Here is a 15672-nt window from a genome sequence, read left to right on the forward strand (position 1 = left end):
CAATAGCCAGAGACTTTTCCCCAGGGCAGAATTGACTGGTATGAGAAGCCATAGTTTGAAAATATTAGGAGGAAGGTATAAAGGAGACATCAGAGGTAGGTTCTTTACGCAGAGTTGTGAATGCATGGAATGTGTTGCCAACTGTGGTGGAAGCAGAGTCATTAGGGGCATTTAAGTGACTGCTGGAAATGCACATGGATAACAGTGAGCTGAGGGGTGTGTAGGTTAAGTTACTATATTTTACATTAGGATTAAACCTCGGCACAACATCATGGGCCAAAGGACCTGTTCTGTGCTGTACTTTTCTATGTTCTCTCTCTGTTCTATGAGATGTTATTTGTGACCTTCTTTTGTAAAGTCAAAATCAAATTATATATTTAATTCATCTACCATCTCTTTTTGTTCCTCATTGTAACTTGATATTTCTGGCTGTAAAACTATTTTTGACTATTGAGGGCAAGGTATTAAAATGGTTAAAACAGCTTTTGCAATCTTTTTTAACAGGAAGGCCCATTGGTTACTATGTCAGCATTTAGAATTGCTGAGAATGTAGTCAAGGCAGTATTTGTGATTATGTAGTCTGGGAATTTATTTGGAGCTACCCACATTCCACTTGTATAGTCACCGGTTTCAGCATTGGCAAGTACTTGGTACTGCAGTGCAATGTGCCACCATGCCTACAGCAACAGACCATCCATGCTGTCATTGACTCTGATGGAAGTGACTTTTCTTTTGTTTAGAAATTAGCTGAGTCAAGTGAATTTATATGAATTGCATGTAGTATCATCAAAAAATGAAACAATCTGCTGTAAAGAAATGGGAAGAAAGCATTTTATTGTGTATCTTTCTAGATGTTTGTTCACTTTACTGATGCAAATATGAAAACTTCACTCCAACTTAGCACCTAATTGAACATTCAAATATGCTGTCTGTTAGATATCAAAATGAAGACAATTGGTTTGGAATATCTCTGCCAGATAATTTCAACTCAAAGTAGACAATTCCACTGAACTGAACAATGGGAGTCATGAGCTGAAGGAGTCCTTTTCTTATCTAAAAAGCAATTGTGATTTGATCTTCTCTACTGAAGACTGGCTGACCTATTTTTAACATGCACCACAATTTCTAAAGCCTTGTGCTGATGTTTATTCTTCAACAAAACATAACAAGAAATGCCTACAAGGAGTTAGTTAATTTAGGGCATTACAATTTCAACAGATGCTGTTCACATTATTTGTACACATGGACACACAGACACTTCCAGTAGTCATCACTGTAAATTTATACAGGGTAAAACCTCATTCATTTAGTTATCCCAAATTCTGGCTCAGAATGCTGATACCAACCATAGTCCCAAATTTTGCCTTTGCTGAGATTAATTAATCCATCATAAACTGAATCTGTGCTACTTCCAGTGCCCCTCAAGCTTGTATTTTACAGTTGGTATCAAGTTAAGTCACTTAAGTTTATTTGGACGTCAAGGATTAAAAGTAATGTAAATTGGAAGGCCTTAGCTTTGTGTCACTGCTCATTTGATTAAGAAATTGCAAATGTATTTACCCTTTCCCTATTCAGTGCAGTTCCAGCTAATAAACAGCTTTTTACTCAACTCTGCGCAGATCATTGTGTAAAAGGCTCTTGGAGCACAGTGGTTCTATTTATCTCTGAGTCAGGAGGCTCAGGTTCAAGTCCCACCTGTTTCAGAGGTATTTCTGAACAGATTGATTACAAAATATCCAGAACATTGTGCAAGGGCATGAAGGCTCTAGAGTAACCTTATGATGTTATGGACCTGCCATCACTGAAAATAAATACCACTGTATGGGTGAAGTTATGACACACACGAGTCTGGAACAATTGCATCAAATTATAAAATAACGTAAATACCAATATGAAGCAGTGAGATTAATCCTTTTTTGGCTCAAGTCCACACCGACCCTCTGAAGAGTAACCCACCCAAACCCATTCCCCTACCCTATTACTGTACATTTACTCTGAACTAATGCACCTAACCCACACATCCCTGAACACTGAAATTTAGCATAGCCAATTCACCTAACTTTGCATTGTTATATTTAGTTTCTATCATATCACACCTGAGGAAGGAGCTGAGCTTCAAAAGCTTGCAATTTCAAATAAACCTGTTGGACTGTAACCTGGGGTATCACTTGCTTTTTGACCTTAGTTTTGGTAGTTGATTTATTCCTTTTTTTCAGTTTTATTTTCCACAGGGAAGTTGAATCACAAAACAGAACTCATCAAGGTGTGGAATAATTGTCGTCAAATAAAATTGTAGTTTTGTTGGAACTAAGGTCTTAAAGTAAAGATTTACAGTATTTTATAATTTTGTTATTTCTCAGCATTTATCATATCAACTAATTTTAAGCAGTTTAACATTTTTCATTTTTACTTTTCCCTTTTTCATTTTAAAGGTACGGTGTAATTATGAATCCTGTGAACCTGTGCAGTTGCTTTGTCAGTTGGGATGGTTTGTTTTGAACCTGAATAAGCTTGCTGTTTGGCAGAAAGAGAAGCTTAAATGCAAACTGTGAGGACATTGCAGGCTCCTGGTAGTTTTGAAGGTTAGAGCTGCTGAACAAATTAAATTTGGTCCTTTTCTGTGCAATAAAGCATAAGCTTTGATAGAAAAGTGAATTAATATAGGTGCTGGAAATTTGAAATAAAAACAGTGCAGGAAAACTTAACAGATTTGATTGAAAGATCTTTATATTTGAAATGTTTATGTTTCTCTCTCCATAGATATTCAGTAAAACTTAGTAGGTCAGGCTGCATTTTTGAAGAGGGGAAATAATATAATGTAACTTAGGATGTTACCTTTCTTCCCTATCGGAGATTTATTGGTTTCCTTTATGGTGAAATAAGTACATAAATAGAGATCTCAGAAATAGAATGGTACACACTTTAATGTGCTTACCCCAGATATCAACCCCACAGCTTTTTGCAACACGAAGCTGAGTGTAAACTTCGAGAATTTTAACATAGGTAATGATAGCTCTGCATAGAGACAAAGCAGGAAAAGTCTCGGCGGGGGGGAAAAATGTTTATTTTTACTTAACATAAGACTTCAAGTATTTTTGAAGTTGCCTGGTACTATAAGGTCAAGAAGCAAGGTTAGGCCATTTAGCCCATGGAGTCTGCACTGCCATTGAGTTGACGTTCATTAGTTAACCCCATTCTGATGCTTTTTGTAATCGAGAATTTCTGTCTTAAAGATGCTGGATGACTTGGTTTCCACAACCTTTTGCAGCCATGAGATCCACATTAATCACCCTCTGACTGAAGAAATTCCTCTTCTTCTGAGTTCTAAAGAGTCATCCCTTGGGTCCTAGTCTCTCTATGGAAACATCTCCATATCCACTCTATCCAGGCTTCTCCGTATTCTATAAACTTCAATGAGATTTCCCCTCATCCATCTAAACTTCAGAGTCCAGACCCAGAGTCATAAACCGCTCCTCATGGGATAAGCCCTTCAACCCCATGGTCATTCTTAAGAATCTCTCCTGGATCCTGTCCAAAGGAAATAAATCTTTCTTGAATCTAGGGCCCAAATTGTTCTTAATATTCCAAATTTGGTTTGGACTTGAGCCTTGTACCACCTCAGCAATTATTGCGTCGCCCTCTTGAAATGAATGATAACATTGCATCCTCAGAGTTCCAACAAACATGGACCTCCCTTTGATGAACCAGTGTTGACTGAGCCCTGTTTTATCATGCACTTCCAAGTACTCTGAAATCTCATCCTCAATAAATCTAAAATCTTACCAATAACTGAAGTCAGGCTAACTGGCATGTAGTTTCCTGTCTTCTGCCTTCAGAAATAGGGGTGTTAATTAACCATTTTCCAGTTCTCTGGGACCCTCCCAGGCTCCAGTGATTCTTTTAAAGTCACCACCAATGCCTCTACAATCTCCCGAACTATCTCCTTAGAACTTTGGAGTGGAGTCCATCTAGTTCAGGTGACTTATCCACCTTCAGACCTTTCAACTTCCACAGTACTTTGTCCTTGGTCACTTTCTCCTTAGTCATGGCTATTATATTCAACTCTTCCTCTGATTTCCTTGACGTTCCGGTGCGCTGCTGAACTCTTCTTCCATGAAGACTGATGGAAAGACTATTCAGTTCCTTTGCCATATCTTCGTTCCTCATTGTTCCTTCTCCAATCTCAATTTCAAGGGATCCAATGTCTACTCTTGCCTCTTTCTAACCTTTTTTATCTATCTTTTTTAAAAAAAACTTGCAATCTTCTTTCATATTTCCAAACTTCATTTTCTTGACTGTAAAATCAAAAGGCGTGCATGTAACTTGTCTAATGACATTTTAAAGCTTTGTTGACCGGTATTTTCTTCCAAGTGGAGGAAAATATGAACTTGAAAGAGTGGTTTATTGTAATACGGATTTGATTGGAGATCCATCTTACTTTTAGTCGTCAGCTTAATATTTTTAAATATTCATTGAGTTAAATTAGATATCCAGTTTATGATCACGACATGACTGATTTAATGTTTGCTAGAACTATTTTTGCCTTTGTGTGGATTGCTTGATTATTGCCTTGTGCATATCACATTTCAAAACTGAATGAGTCACTTGGATTGGTGGGTTGATTTACAAATGTTGAATAAACCCAGGTGTCAGAAATAACTTGTATTAATCACCAGAACAAAATAGTTTTCAACTCGTTCAATTATGGCTTTTTCCAAATTCAAGGGGGGAGACATTTTCAAGTGAATTCACACCAAGCCAAAGATTATTCAGTGGTCATCTTCAGTAAATTTGCGAAGTTTTCAGTCTCCAGGTTTTCTGTGCACTATTTCTCACTCTTTGAAGCAAAGTAACTGTTATTCCAGAGCTATGAAGTGGAGCATTCATTGATTAACTGCTTAAATGTTAGCTTTTAACGTTATGGTAGGTGGTACATAAATGGCTGTCTTTTGTTTTGATGCTTGCTGGGTAATTTAACCTCCAGAACTGCATGATTTTGGGGTGGATGAGAGTAATAACATTTTCCAAGCAGGGGCCCAATCCCCAAGCTTCCTCATTTCTGCTTTTTCTCAGTCTTGCACTTGCACTTGGTGAGTAAGTTGTTAAGAACTTTTCATGAGGTTAACTTCTTTCATTTTGGCATTGTTTCTATTTTAGATCTGTATTGGCTGGTTTGTTTTCAGGCTTTTGAAAACTGGCAGGACAGTCGAGGCAAGAAGGACTAATTCAATAAAGTAAATAGCTTTGCAGCGCTGGTTGTGCACCAAGCAAGGAGGAACCTGGGCACTATACGCTTGCCCTATAAATCAATTGCTCCAACCCCTCTCTCTGAACTTAGTTGTTCCACTGTGCCGTCTTTCTGGAGCCTGCCTTACTTTGTATCCAAGATCATTCATCTAGTTGACACTAAAGCAGGCAGTCTGGAGGAGAAAATCACATTTGAAAGCTTCTCTCCCTCATTTCAAAAATCAGATCTCTCTATAAATATTCGGGCCCCTGGTAATTTACTGTGTTCGTTGGTTGGTTTGATAAAGCAGGAGTTTATCATAGTAATCTATTATTTGTCATGTATGCATTTTGATAAGAGGCAATTCTTTACCCCCTTAGGGTACATCATAGGGAATGAGGTCTTGCCTGTGCTTGTGAACCTTTCTTTAAGCTGTGCAGGAAAAGATTGTGGACTGTGTCTAAGTTGTAAAACTGGGTTTGCCTGATTTAGCGCACAGTCATAGAGATATACAGCACGGAAACAGATCCTTTGGTCCAACTCGTCCATACTGACCAGATATCCCCACCCAATCAAATCTCTCCTGCCAGCATTCTGCCCATACCCCTCCAAACCCTTCCTATTCATATACCCATCCAGATGCCTTTTGAGTGTTGCAATTATACCAGCCTCTGCCACTTCCTCTGGCAGCTCATTCCATACACGTACCACCCTCTGTGTGAAAAAGTTGCCCCTTGGGTGTCTCTTATATCTTTCCCCTCTCACCCTAAACGTATGCCATCTAGTTCTGGACTCCACCCCAGGGAAAAGACTTTGTCTATTTATCCGATCTATGCCCCTACATAATGACTAGAAAGTGAGGATTGCAGATGCTGGAGATTAGGGTCGAGAGCATGGTACTGGAAAAGCACAGCAGGTCAGGCACCATCCGAGGGCAGGAGAAAAGCCGAAAGGCCTAGGCCTGAAACGTTCATTCTTCTGCTCCTCGGATGCTGTGCCTATCTGGCACCACACGCTCAACTTAGTACAGATTGACTAGCTGTTGAGGTTGATAACCATAAGCTGAAAGCACATGACACTTGATGTGATGAGCAGCAGTGGATATTTTGTTAATGCTTTCATGGGATGTGGGCATTACTGGCAAGACCAGCATCTGTTGCCTATCCTTGGTTGTCCTGGAGCGATGGTGGTGAGCTATTATCCTGAGCCATCTGTGACTGTGGTGTAGGTCCCATTGACATTGCAATTTGGTAGAGGATTCCATTATTCTGACCCTGCAACAGTAGAGGAACAACAGCTTAGTTGCAAGTCAGAAGTGGGGATAGAAATCTGGATGGTACTTGCAGATGATACCTGTTTCGTATACCCAACAAAACAGTCATAGAGCTGTACAGCATGAAAACAGACCCTTCGATTCAGCTTGTCCGTACCAACCAGATGTCCTAAATTAATCTAGTCCCATTTGCCAGCGCTTGGCCCGTATTCATCTCAATCCATCAAGGTGCCTTTTAAATGTTGTTTGTACCAGTCTTCACCTTCTTGTATCAGCTCATTCCGTGCACACACCACCCTGTGCATGGAAAAGTTGATCCTTAGATCCCTTCTAAATCTTTCCCCTCTCATCTTAAACCTATAGTTTGGACTTCCCCATCCCGGGGAAAAGATCTTGGATATTCACTCTATCAATACTCCTCATGATGTTATAAACCTCCTATAAATTCACCCTTCAACCTCTGAGGCTCCCCCTAGTCAGCCCCTCTCCCTATAGCTCAAATCCTCCAACCCTGGCAGCATCCTTTAAATCTTTGAACCCTTTCAAGTTTCACAACATCCTTCCAAGAGCAGGGAGACCAAAACGCAGTATTCCAAAAGTAGCCCAACCAATGTCCTATACAGCCACAACATGACATCCCAACGCCTGTACTCAATGAACTGACTAATAAGGGCAAGCATACCGAACACCGCCTTCACTATCCTGTCTACCTGAGACTTCACTTTCAAGGACCTCTGAATCTACACTCCAAGGCCTCTTTCTTCAGCAACCTTCCCAGGACCTTACTATTAATTGTATAAGTCATGCCCTGATTTGCCTATTCTAAAGTGCAGCACCTATCATTTATCACTCCTCAGAACAGTGCAGCACTTTTGTCTGTGTTGTTGAAAGATTGGAGAAAGGCAGAAATGCTGCAGTGGAGAAATAACATAGACAGGGAAGAAGTGGGGCTTTGAGTATTAATTTGTTTTTTTTAAAAAAAGCAATAAAGTTAGAGGCTTAATTTAATAATGTTTTCAAACCTGCGTTCGAGCAATGGTGGCTTGAGGTTTTTTTAAGGGCTCAATGAATGAACATTGCAACTTTTTTTTGCATTGCATTTGTTGAAAGTCGCATGTTTTGTGCTAACTGCTTGTTTACTAAGTGCCCCACCTGTTTTTGACTGTCAGCTTTTAGTTTCCATTTGGAGATTGCTTGGATTTTTCAGTTGGCCAACCTGTGAAAGGATACTTCCCAAACTAGCATTCCTGTTTCTGAAAAACTTCTTGGTAAGGCTTCCCTGTGATACTGGAGCCCTTGTCCGAGCTGAACCTGCATTATTCTCCTGAAGATCATGTGTTTCCTGAGCAAGCTACATTTGTCAAAGTTCCAGAAACATCTTGTTTTCTAACATGTCTTTGTGTACCAGGATATCAGATCAACAGTGATTTGAACGTTCCTACGTGATACTTGGTTTTCTGACTTCAAAAGTTAAGACATATTGGCTAGAGTATGTTGTTGATTAATCTTTGCAGAGTTTTTTTTTGTTACCAGGTATGTGTGTGCATGAAAGTGCATTTTAAAAAATATATTAATGTAATTATGTTGCCACCTGACTTGCCAATGCCTGTCCCCAATTTACAGTGCAAAAATCAGGAGTGTGATAATCCCCAATTGCCTGGTTGAGTGCAGCTCCAACAGTCAAGGAGCTCACCACCATCCAGGACAAAGCTTGCTTGATTGGCACCATATCCACTCCTTCCAACGCCATTGCTCAATAGCAGTAGTGTGTCAAATTGTTAGAATTACCTCCCAAATGGGTCTACCTGCTGCACATGTTCTGCAGTGGTTCATGAAGGCTGCTTACCTTCCCGAGGACAGCTAGGACTGGGTAATAAATGCTGGCCCAGCCAGTGACTGAAACATTCCATATCTGAAGTTTTAAAAAAATTGTATTTTATATCAAGCATTTATATTTTTGCTTTAACAAGTGTTTGCTAGCTTTGCATCATCATGGCATAAATTTTGTTGATAACAATTCAATCATTTTATTTCTGTTTACTGAAGAAACTTCATTGATAAGCTTTGTTTTTGAAGTTTAATATTGAGAAATATCATTTACCTGGAATCAGAAAAACAGTTACATTTATTTTGTGACCTGTGGAGTCATGGGACTGGAGCAAATCTGGTCTAAATTTAAATGTAAATTCTTCCATCTGGGTTGTTAAACCCCCAAACTACATGAATGTTATTTGATTTTTGGCTTGAATATGTCAATATCCATGAAAGTGTGTTCTTGAAATGTCAGTGTAAATGAAAGTTAATCAAAAAGAGTGCAGAGGGGGGCATGGTGACTCAGTGGTTAGCACTGCTGCCTCAGCATTAGGGACCTGGCTTCGATTCTGGCCTCTGCTGGCTGTCTGTTTGGAGCTTGCGCGTGCTCCCTGTATCTGCATGGGTTTCCTTCGAGTGCTCTGGTTTCTTCCCACGTTCCAAAAGATGTGCAGCTCAGGTGAATTGGCCATGCTAAATTGCCCATAGTGTCCGGTGTACTAGTCAAGGCTAAATGTAGGGGAATGAGTCTGGGTGGGTTTGGAGGGTCGTTGTGGACTTGTTGGCCTGAAGGGCCTGTTTCCACACTGTAGGGAATCTAATCTAAACTCTGAGGTCCTTTTTAAATACTCTTCCCTGTTTAAACCTTATCTATTGTATGAAAATGAAGGACCAGAATGGCAGGATTCGAAACCTTGCACGACAGGACAAATGATCAGCTTAGGCAAAACAAAGGAAGCGTATCTTTTTGTCAGGCAACTAAAAATAAAGTCCTTAAAGAATAGAGCGAAAGTAGGAAAGAGCTTAAACTGGGCGTTAGCAGACTTTGAAGTGCCCTTGGCCAGCAGGATAGAGGAGAATACAGAGGCATTTATACTGATGAGGAGCAAGACGGTAAAGAACAAGAAGGCTCACTCAAGGATAAATGAAGGAGGTTAAGTGTGAAGCCAGAGGAAATGGGCAAGATCCTTAATGAGTACTTTACATCAATATTCATCAAAGATAGAGACATGATAGATGTTGAGATTAGGGAAAGGCGAGTGAATACTCTCAGGCACGTTAACATAATGAAGGAGCAAGTGTTGAGTGTCTTGAAATGCGTTACGGTAGACAAGTCTCCAGGGCCAGATGGGATCTTTCCCAGGATACTGTGGGAGGCAAGGGAGGGAATTACTCGGGCCTTAAGTTATCCTTGCATGCTTTTTGGCCTCCGGTGAAGTTCCAAAGGACTGAATGACCAACGATGCTCCTTTAAGAAGGCAAATGGGGATAAATCAGGTAATTACAGGCTGATGAGCCTGATGTCAGTGGTGGGGAATCTGTTGATGATATTGAGAGACAGGATTTATTAATATTTGGAAGCAAATGGACTTGTTAGTGATTGGCAGCATGGGTTTGTGTGGGGAAAGTCACGTCTCATTAATTTGTTGGAGTTTTTGAGGAGGTGATGAGAATGATTTGAAGGAAGGGCAGGGCATGTTGTCTATGTGGACTTCAGTAAGGTGTTTGGTAAGGTATCTCATGGCAAATTGGTACCGAAGGTAGAATCTCTTGGGATTTAGGATGAGCTGGCTAGATGGATACAAAAATAGCTCCATCATGGAAGGTGGAGAGTAGTGGAAGGGTGCTTTTCGGACTAGGGCTTACTAATTAGCAGTGTTCAGCAGGGATCAATGAATGATCTGGAGGAAAGTGTAGTGGTCTTATTAGTAAGTTTGCAGATGACACCAAAATTGGTTGCAGACAGTGAGGGCAATTGTCAAAGGATACAGCAAGGTGTAGATAGATTGCAGAATTGGGCAGAGAAACGTCAGATCGAGTTTAATCTGGACACATGAGGTGGTACATTTTGGAAGATCATATTCAGGTGCAAATCGTACAGTAAATGGCAGGACCCTTAGCATTGACACGGAGGGCATATATGTCCTTAAATCGCTGAAAGTGGCAACAGGTGGATAAGGTGGACAAGAAGGCACATACAGCATGCTTGCCTTCATTGGTCGGGGCATCAAATATTTGTTATAGCTGTACAAAATTTAAAGTTATGCCACATTTGGAATATTGCATGCAGTTCTGGTCGTCCCACTACTAGGAGGTGGATGCATCGGAGGACGTGCAGAGACATTTACCAGGATGTTGCCTGATCTGGAGGGTTTTATTTAGAAGGAAGAATTAGATTGGGATTGCTTTTACTGAATAAGCAGAGGCTGAGGGGTGATCTGATAGAGGTATACAAAATTGAGGCATACATAGGGTGATGGAGGCGTTTCCCTACGATGGAAAAGTCAATTACAAGAGGGCACACCTTCAAGGTTAGGGGAGAAGTGCAGAGAAACACAGTGGGATTGGTGGTGCTTGGGATGCACTGCCAGTGGAGGCGGTAGAAGCAGACATGTTAGCAACATTAAAGCATATCTTGATAGTCAAGTGATTGGGAGATGAGCAGCAGTATAGAAACTGCATGGACATTAAGTAGCAGGCCTCAATAAGGATTAGAATTAGTGCAGTCTTGATGAGTAGAAGGGCCTGTTGCTGTGCTGTACTGATTTGTTTTGTAACTGTATTGTATCCAAAATTAGAATCTAATAGGTTCAATTGGGAAAGTAAAAAATAAACTTAATATTCCAAAATACATGTTAAAGCTGTTGTCGTATTTGCAGCTCTTCAACATTCTGCAAGCACTGAGTTGAAAGGCTGTAACATTCAGCATTGTATGTGTCTAGTAGTTTTATAGTCATAGAATCAGTGTAGTGCAGGAAGAGACTGTTTGTTTGACTCATTGGGTCTGCACCAAACCTCTGAAGATCATCCTACCCGTATCTCTGTATTCCCACACTTACCATGGATAAACCATTGAGCCTGCTAATCCTTGGACACTGTGGGACAAATTAGCATGGCCAATCCACCTAACCTGCACAGCTTTAGACTGCATGGGTAAGTTAAGTACCCAGAGGAATCCCACACAGATACAGGCAGAATGTGGGAACTCCATGGGAACTTTGGGATGCCAGGGATGTGGGTTTGATTCCATCCTTTGGTGATTCTGTGTGTGGTGTTTGCTCCTTCTCTCTGTCTCTGCGTGAGTTTCATCCAGGTGCTTCAGTTTCTTCCCACTGTCGAAATATGTGCAGATTAGGTGGATTGGCCATGCTAAGTTACCCCTAGTGTCCAGGGATGTGCAGGGTAGGTGGTTTTGCAATGGGAAATGCAGGGGTTGGAGGAGTGAGGGGGGTATAGGACTGAGTGGGATACCTTTTGGAGAGTCAGTGGGCCAAATGGCCTGCTTCCACGCTGTAGGGATTCTATGATTGTATGATCCCTACAGACAGTCACCCAAGGCTGGAATTGAGCTTAGGTCCCTGATGCTGTGAGGCAGCTGTGCTAACCACTGTGCCACCATGCTGCTCCAACTCTGAAATGTGAATCGTGACAGTATTTGGTTCATTGGAATTATTAAATAATTTTAAGATGAATATTGAGTTATTGTCATTAATGGGGCAAAAACTTGCTTTTGGAGATCAGTTGCAGATCATCCATTTATCTAATGTTGCTCCTATGTATTGTGTAGTGTGAAGAAATTTCAAATTTACAGGTGTAAACTGTTTTCTTTGTGCCAAGCAGTCGCATTTTGCTATTTTAAAATGAGACTGATTCTACTGTATGACTGTGTATGCATTTTCTAACAGGGCCCACTTCCCAACTCTTGTGGTCACTTCTGGCAAATGGTATGGGAGCAGAAAAGCAGAGCAGTTGTGATGTTGAATCGCATCATTGAAAAAGGATCAGTAAGTGAATCATTTCTTTAATGTTTGTTTAATATTTATACCTTAAAATTAACTACATGAATTTAGAGTTGAATCTCTTTTTTTTAAAATAAAAATTCCACATTCTGAAATTTAATGCAAATGATCATTTCAGTAAACTGCAAACAGAGGGGCATCTGGCATTCCTCCCCACTTGTATCTGTGCAAGTGAAATGGTGTGATGATGCATTATTTTTTATTCAAGATTTCCTGTGTTTGGAGACTGACCCTCCCACATCATTCCACATGATGCGTGCCATCTGGTGGAAGCACGGAGTAGAATTATAACTGCTGTCCCTGAATGACAAATATGCTGCATATCTTCTGTTCGCTTGAGAGCATTACATCGACATGATAAGTTACTTGCCTTCTCTTTGGGTAATCTTTTGGTTAAGCCAGTGTTTGATGCTTGCAAACTCGCTGCCATGCTGAAGATTTACTAAAGAAACCATAAAATTTTTTTTCCAATGCAGGGTATATATTTAACACACAAAGATGCATCCCATGTGCATAAATAAGAACAGAGGTAGATGCAGGAGTAACCCAGTCAGCCCTTAGAACCTGCTCTCTACCATTGAATGTCTGAACTACTTCAACTCCATTTTCCTGTACAAATTCCATATCCCTGAGATTTTTAGAATGTAGAAAATTATCAATTTCAGACTCAAACTTGGTGAGCTACCTTCTTGGACCACTGCAGTCCATTTAGTGTAGGTAAGATGTTAGAGAATGAGTTACAGGGTTTTGAAGGAATAGCAATGTATTTCCAAGTTGGGATGATGAGTGGCTTGTAGTTAGTGGTGTTCCCATGTATCTGTTGCCATTGTCTTTCTAGATGTTGGTTTTGGAAGGTGCTGTCTAAGGAACCTTGGTGAAGTTCATAGGAGGAGAAAGTGAGGGCTGCAGATGCTGGAGTATCAGAGCTGAAACTGTTTTGCTGGAAAAGCCCAGCAGGTCAGGCAGCATCCAAGGAACAGGAAATTCGACGTTTCGGGCATAAGCCCTTCATCAGGAAGTTCATAGTGAATTTTTAGATAGTTTACAATGCTGCTGCTGTGCATTGGAGGGAGTGAATGTTTGAGGGTGCCAAACAAGCATGCTGTTTTTTCCTAGAAGGTGTTAAGCCTCTTGAGTGCTGTTGGAGCTGCACTCATCCAAACAAGCAGGAGGGTATTCCATTACACTTGCGAATTGTTTTTGTGGATGGTGCACAGGCTTTAGGGAATCAGGAAGTGTATTTCTTGCCTCTGTTTTTGTAGCTGCAGTATTTATATAGCTAGCCCAGTTCCATTTCTGGTCAGTCATAACCTTGCAAGATGTTCATATTTGGGGGTTTCGGTGATGCTAATGCCATTGAATGTCAAGACCAGATTCTCTTGTTAGGAGAAAGTGAGGACTGCAGATGCAGGAGATCAGAGTTGCGAGTGTGGTGCTGGCAAAACATAACCGACCAGGCAGAATCCGAGGAGGAAGAAAATTCATGTTTTGAGCGTAAGCTCTTCATCTCTTTATGATGGTCATTGCTTGGCCCTTGTGGCATGAATATGACTTGCCATTTGTCAGCCTAAATCTGGATATTATCCAGATCTTCCTGCATTTGGATATTGACTGCTTTTGCAGCTGAGTTGGGAATGGTGCTGAACATTGTGCAATTCTGAACAAATATCCCCACTTTTGAGCTTGATATTTTAATCAGCCTGTTCAGAGATGTTATGGCACACCTCTGGAGCAGGTGGGACTCGAATCTGGGCCACTTGGCCCAGAATTGAGGATGTTACACTGCACCACAAGCACTCTACTTTTGACCGTATGAGGGCAGATAGGCCAAGTTCAGAATCCCAAAGAAGTCCTACAGTGATACCGAGAGCCAAAGTAACTGACCTCCAATAACAATCATTCTTTTGCAGCAGGTATGACCCAACCAGTTGAGAGTTTCCCCCAATTTCTATTGACTCGCTCCTTGATATTACGGTTGCGAAATGTGCGGCCTGACTGAGCATCTGTGAGCAGATTATTGTTGGGGAAAAGCAAAACTCTGTAGCCATTAAAACTGACTGCACTAAGCGATTGGTGCCCCAACGCCATTGGCATCGTTGACTTTCTGTTCTGGGAATTGCTGCTGTGTGCGCACACTGGTGGTTCAAAGAGAATTTAAAGAAATAGTGAGAATGCTGAAGCAAATGCTGCATGAAAGCATTGTTGCACCTCTCGTCACTTTACTGATGACTAAGAGTTGACTGATGGGGAAAGAAATTGGCTGGGTTAGATTTGTCCTGATTTTTGTGCACAGTATGTACCTAGACAAGTTTCCACATTGTCAGGTCGATGCTAGTGTTGAAACAGTACTGAAGCAGTTTGGCTGGGGGGAGCAACAAGTTCTGAAGCACGCATTTTCAATGTTATTGCTGAAAGATTATCAGGGCCATAGTTCTTACAGCATTTAGTGTTTCTAGGTATTTCATTATAGCATGGAACGAATTGAATTGACTGGAGATTGGCACCTAATGGGTCCTTGTGGAGGAGGTTGGGATGGGTCATTCACTGAGCACATCTTGCAAATTCTTCTGCCTTGTCTTTTGCACTGATGTGCTGGGTTCCACTATCATCGAGGGTGGAAATATCTTTAGAGTCTCCTCCACCAATGAGTTTGTTTAATTGTTCACTATAATTTGCATTTGGATGTAGCGTAATGGCAGAGCTTAGATCTGACCTACTAATTGTGTAAAAGAATAGCCTTGTTTATTGTGGCAAACATGAGAGGAGTTCCTCAATGTGTAAACAAACTTCTTTTCTCCAAGGACGGTGTGGTAATTAAGGCCCAGCAGGGATCTCGTGGCAACAGCAATTGCGCCCTTGCTTTTCTGGGACAAGCGCAGGATCTGGTATCTAAAACGGTGGCTGCTAAGTTGGAGGATATGATGTCAGAGAAGTAGGCCCAGCAGTGAAAGATGGCACCTGAGGATCGGTGACTTAATTGTTGGTTTTGTCTGGTGTTGGCTGTGCTGAAATTTTGGTGGAAGGGAATCGCAGTGACATTGGGGTGGGTACTGAAGCAAGAGTTGTGACAGTGACGTTGGTTGGTCTGGCACAGGTGGTGATGAAACGGTGGCGGAGAATTGGCACAACAGTGAAAGATAGCGCCTGAAGAATGGCAACTTCAGTTTTGGTTGGGTCTGGTGCAGGTGGTGTTGATAAGGAACTGCACTGATAGGACTCTCTTTAAACTGTATCTTTGTATTATTTTTCTTATTCTTAAAACGAGTCAAAATAACATTGGATCATGGTGACAGTGTAGACATTTTCATTGTATTTTGCTGTTTATCTCACCATAAAATACA

At 41.0% G+C, this 15672-nt stretch overlaps 1 protein-coding gene across 2 annotated transcripts in view; it reads left to right on the forward strand.

Moving 5' to 3' along the window:
- Window positions 1–15672, forward strand: part of LOC132815105 (tyrosine-protein phosphatase non-receptor type 2-like) — a 91512-nt gene that overhangs the window by 45686 nt on the left and 30154 nt on the right. For both annotated transcript variants that reach the window (XM_060823871.1, XM_060823872.1), the window contains exon 4: window positions 12218–12316. In XM_060823871.1, the coding sequence (XP_060679854.1) occupies window positions 12218–12316 (99 nt within the window). The remainder of the gene's footprint in view (window positions 1–12217; window positions 12317–15672) is intronic.

This window comes from Hemiscyllium ocellatum, chromosome 4, assembly GCF_020745735.1.
Source record: "Hemiscyllium ocellatum isolate sHemOce1 chromosome 4, sHemOce1.pat.X.cur, whole genome shotgun sequence".
Lineage (NCBI taxonomy): Eukaryota > Metazoa > Chordata > Chondrichthyes > Orectolobiformes > Hemiscylliidae > Hemiscyllium > Hemiscyllium ocellatum.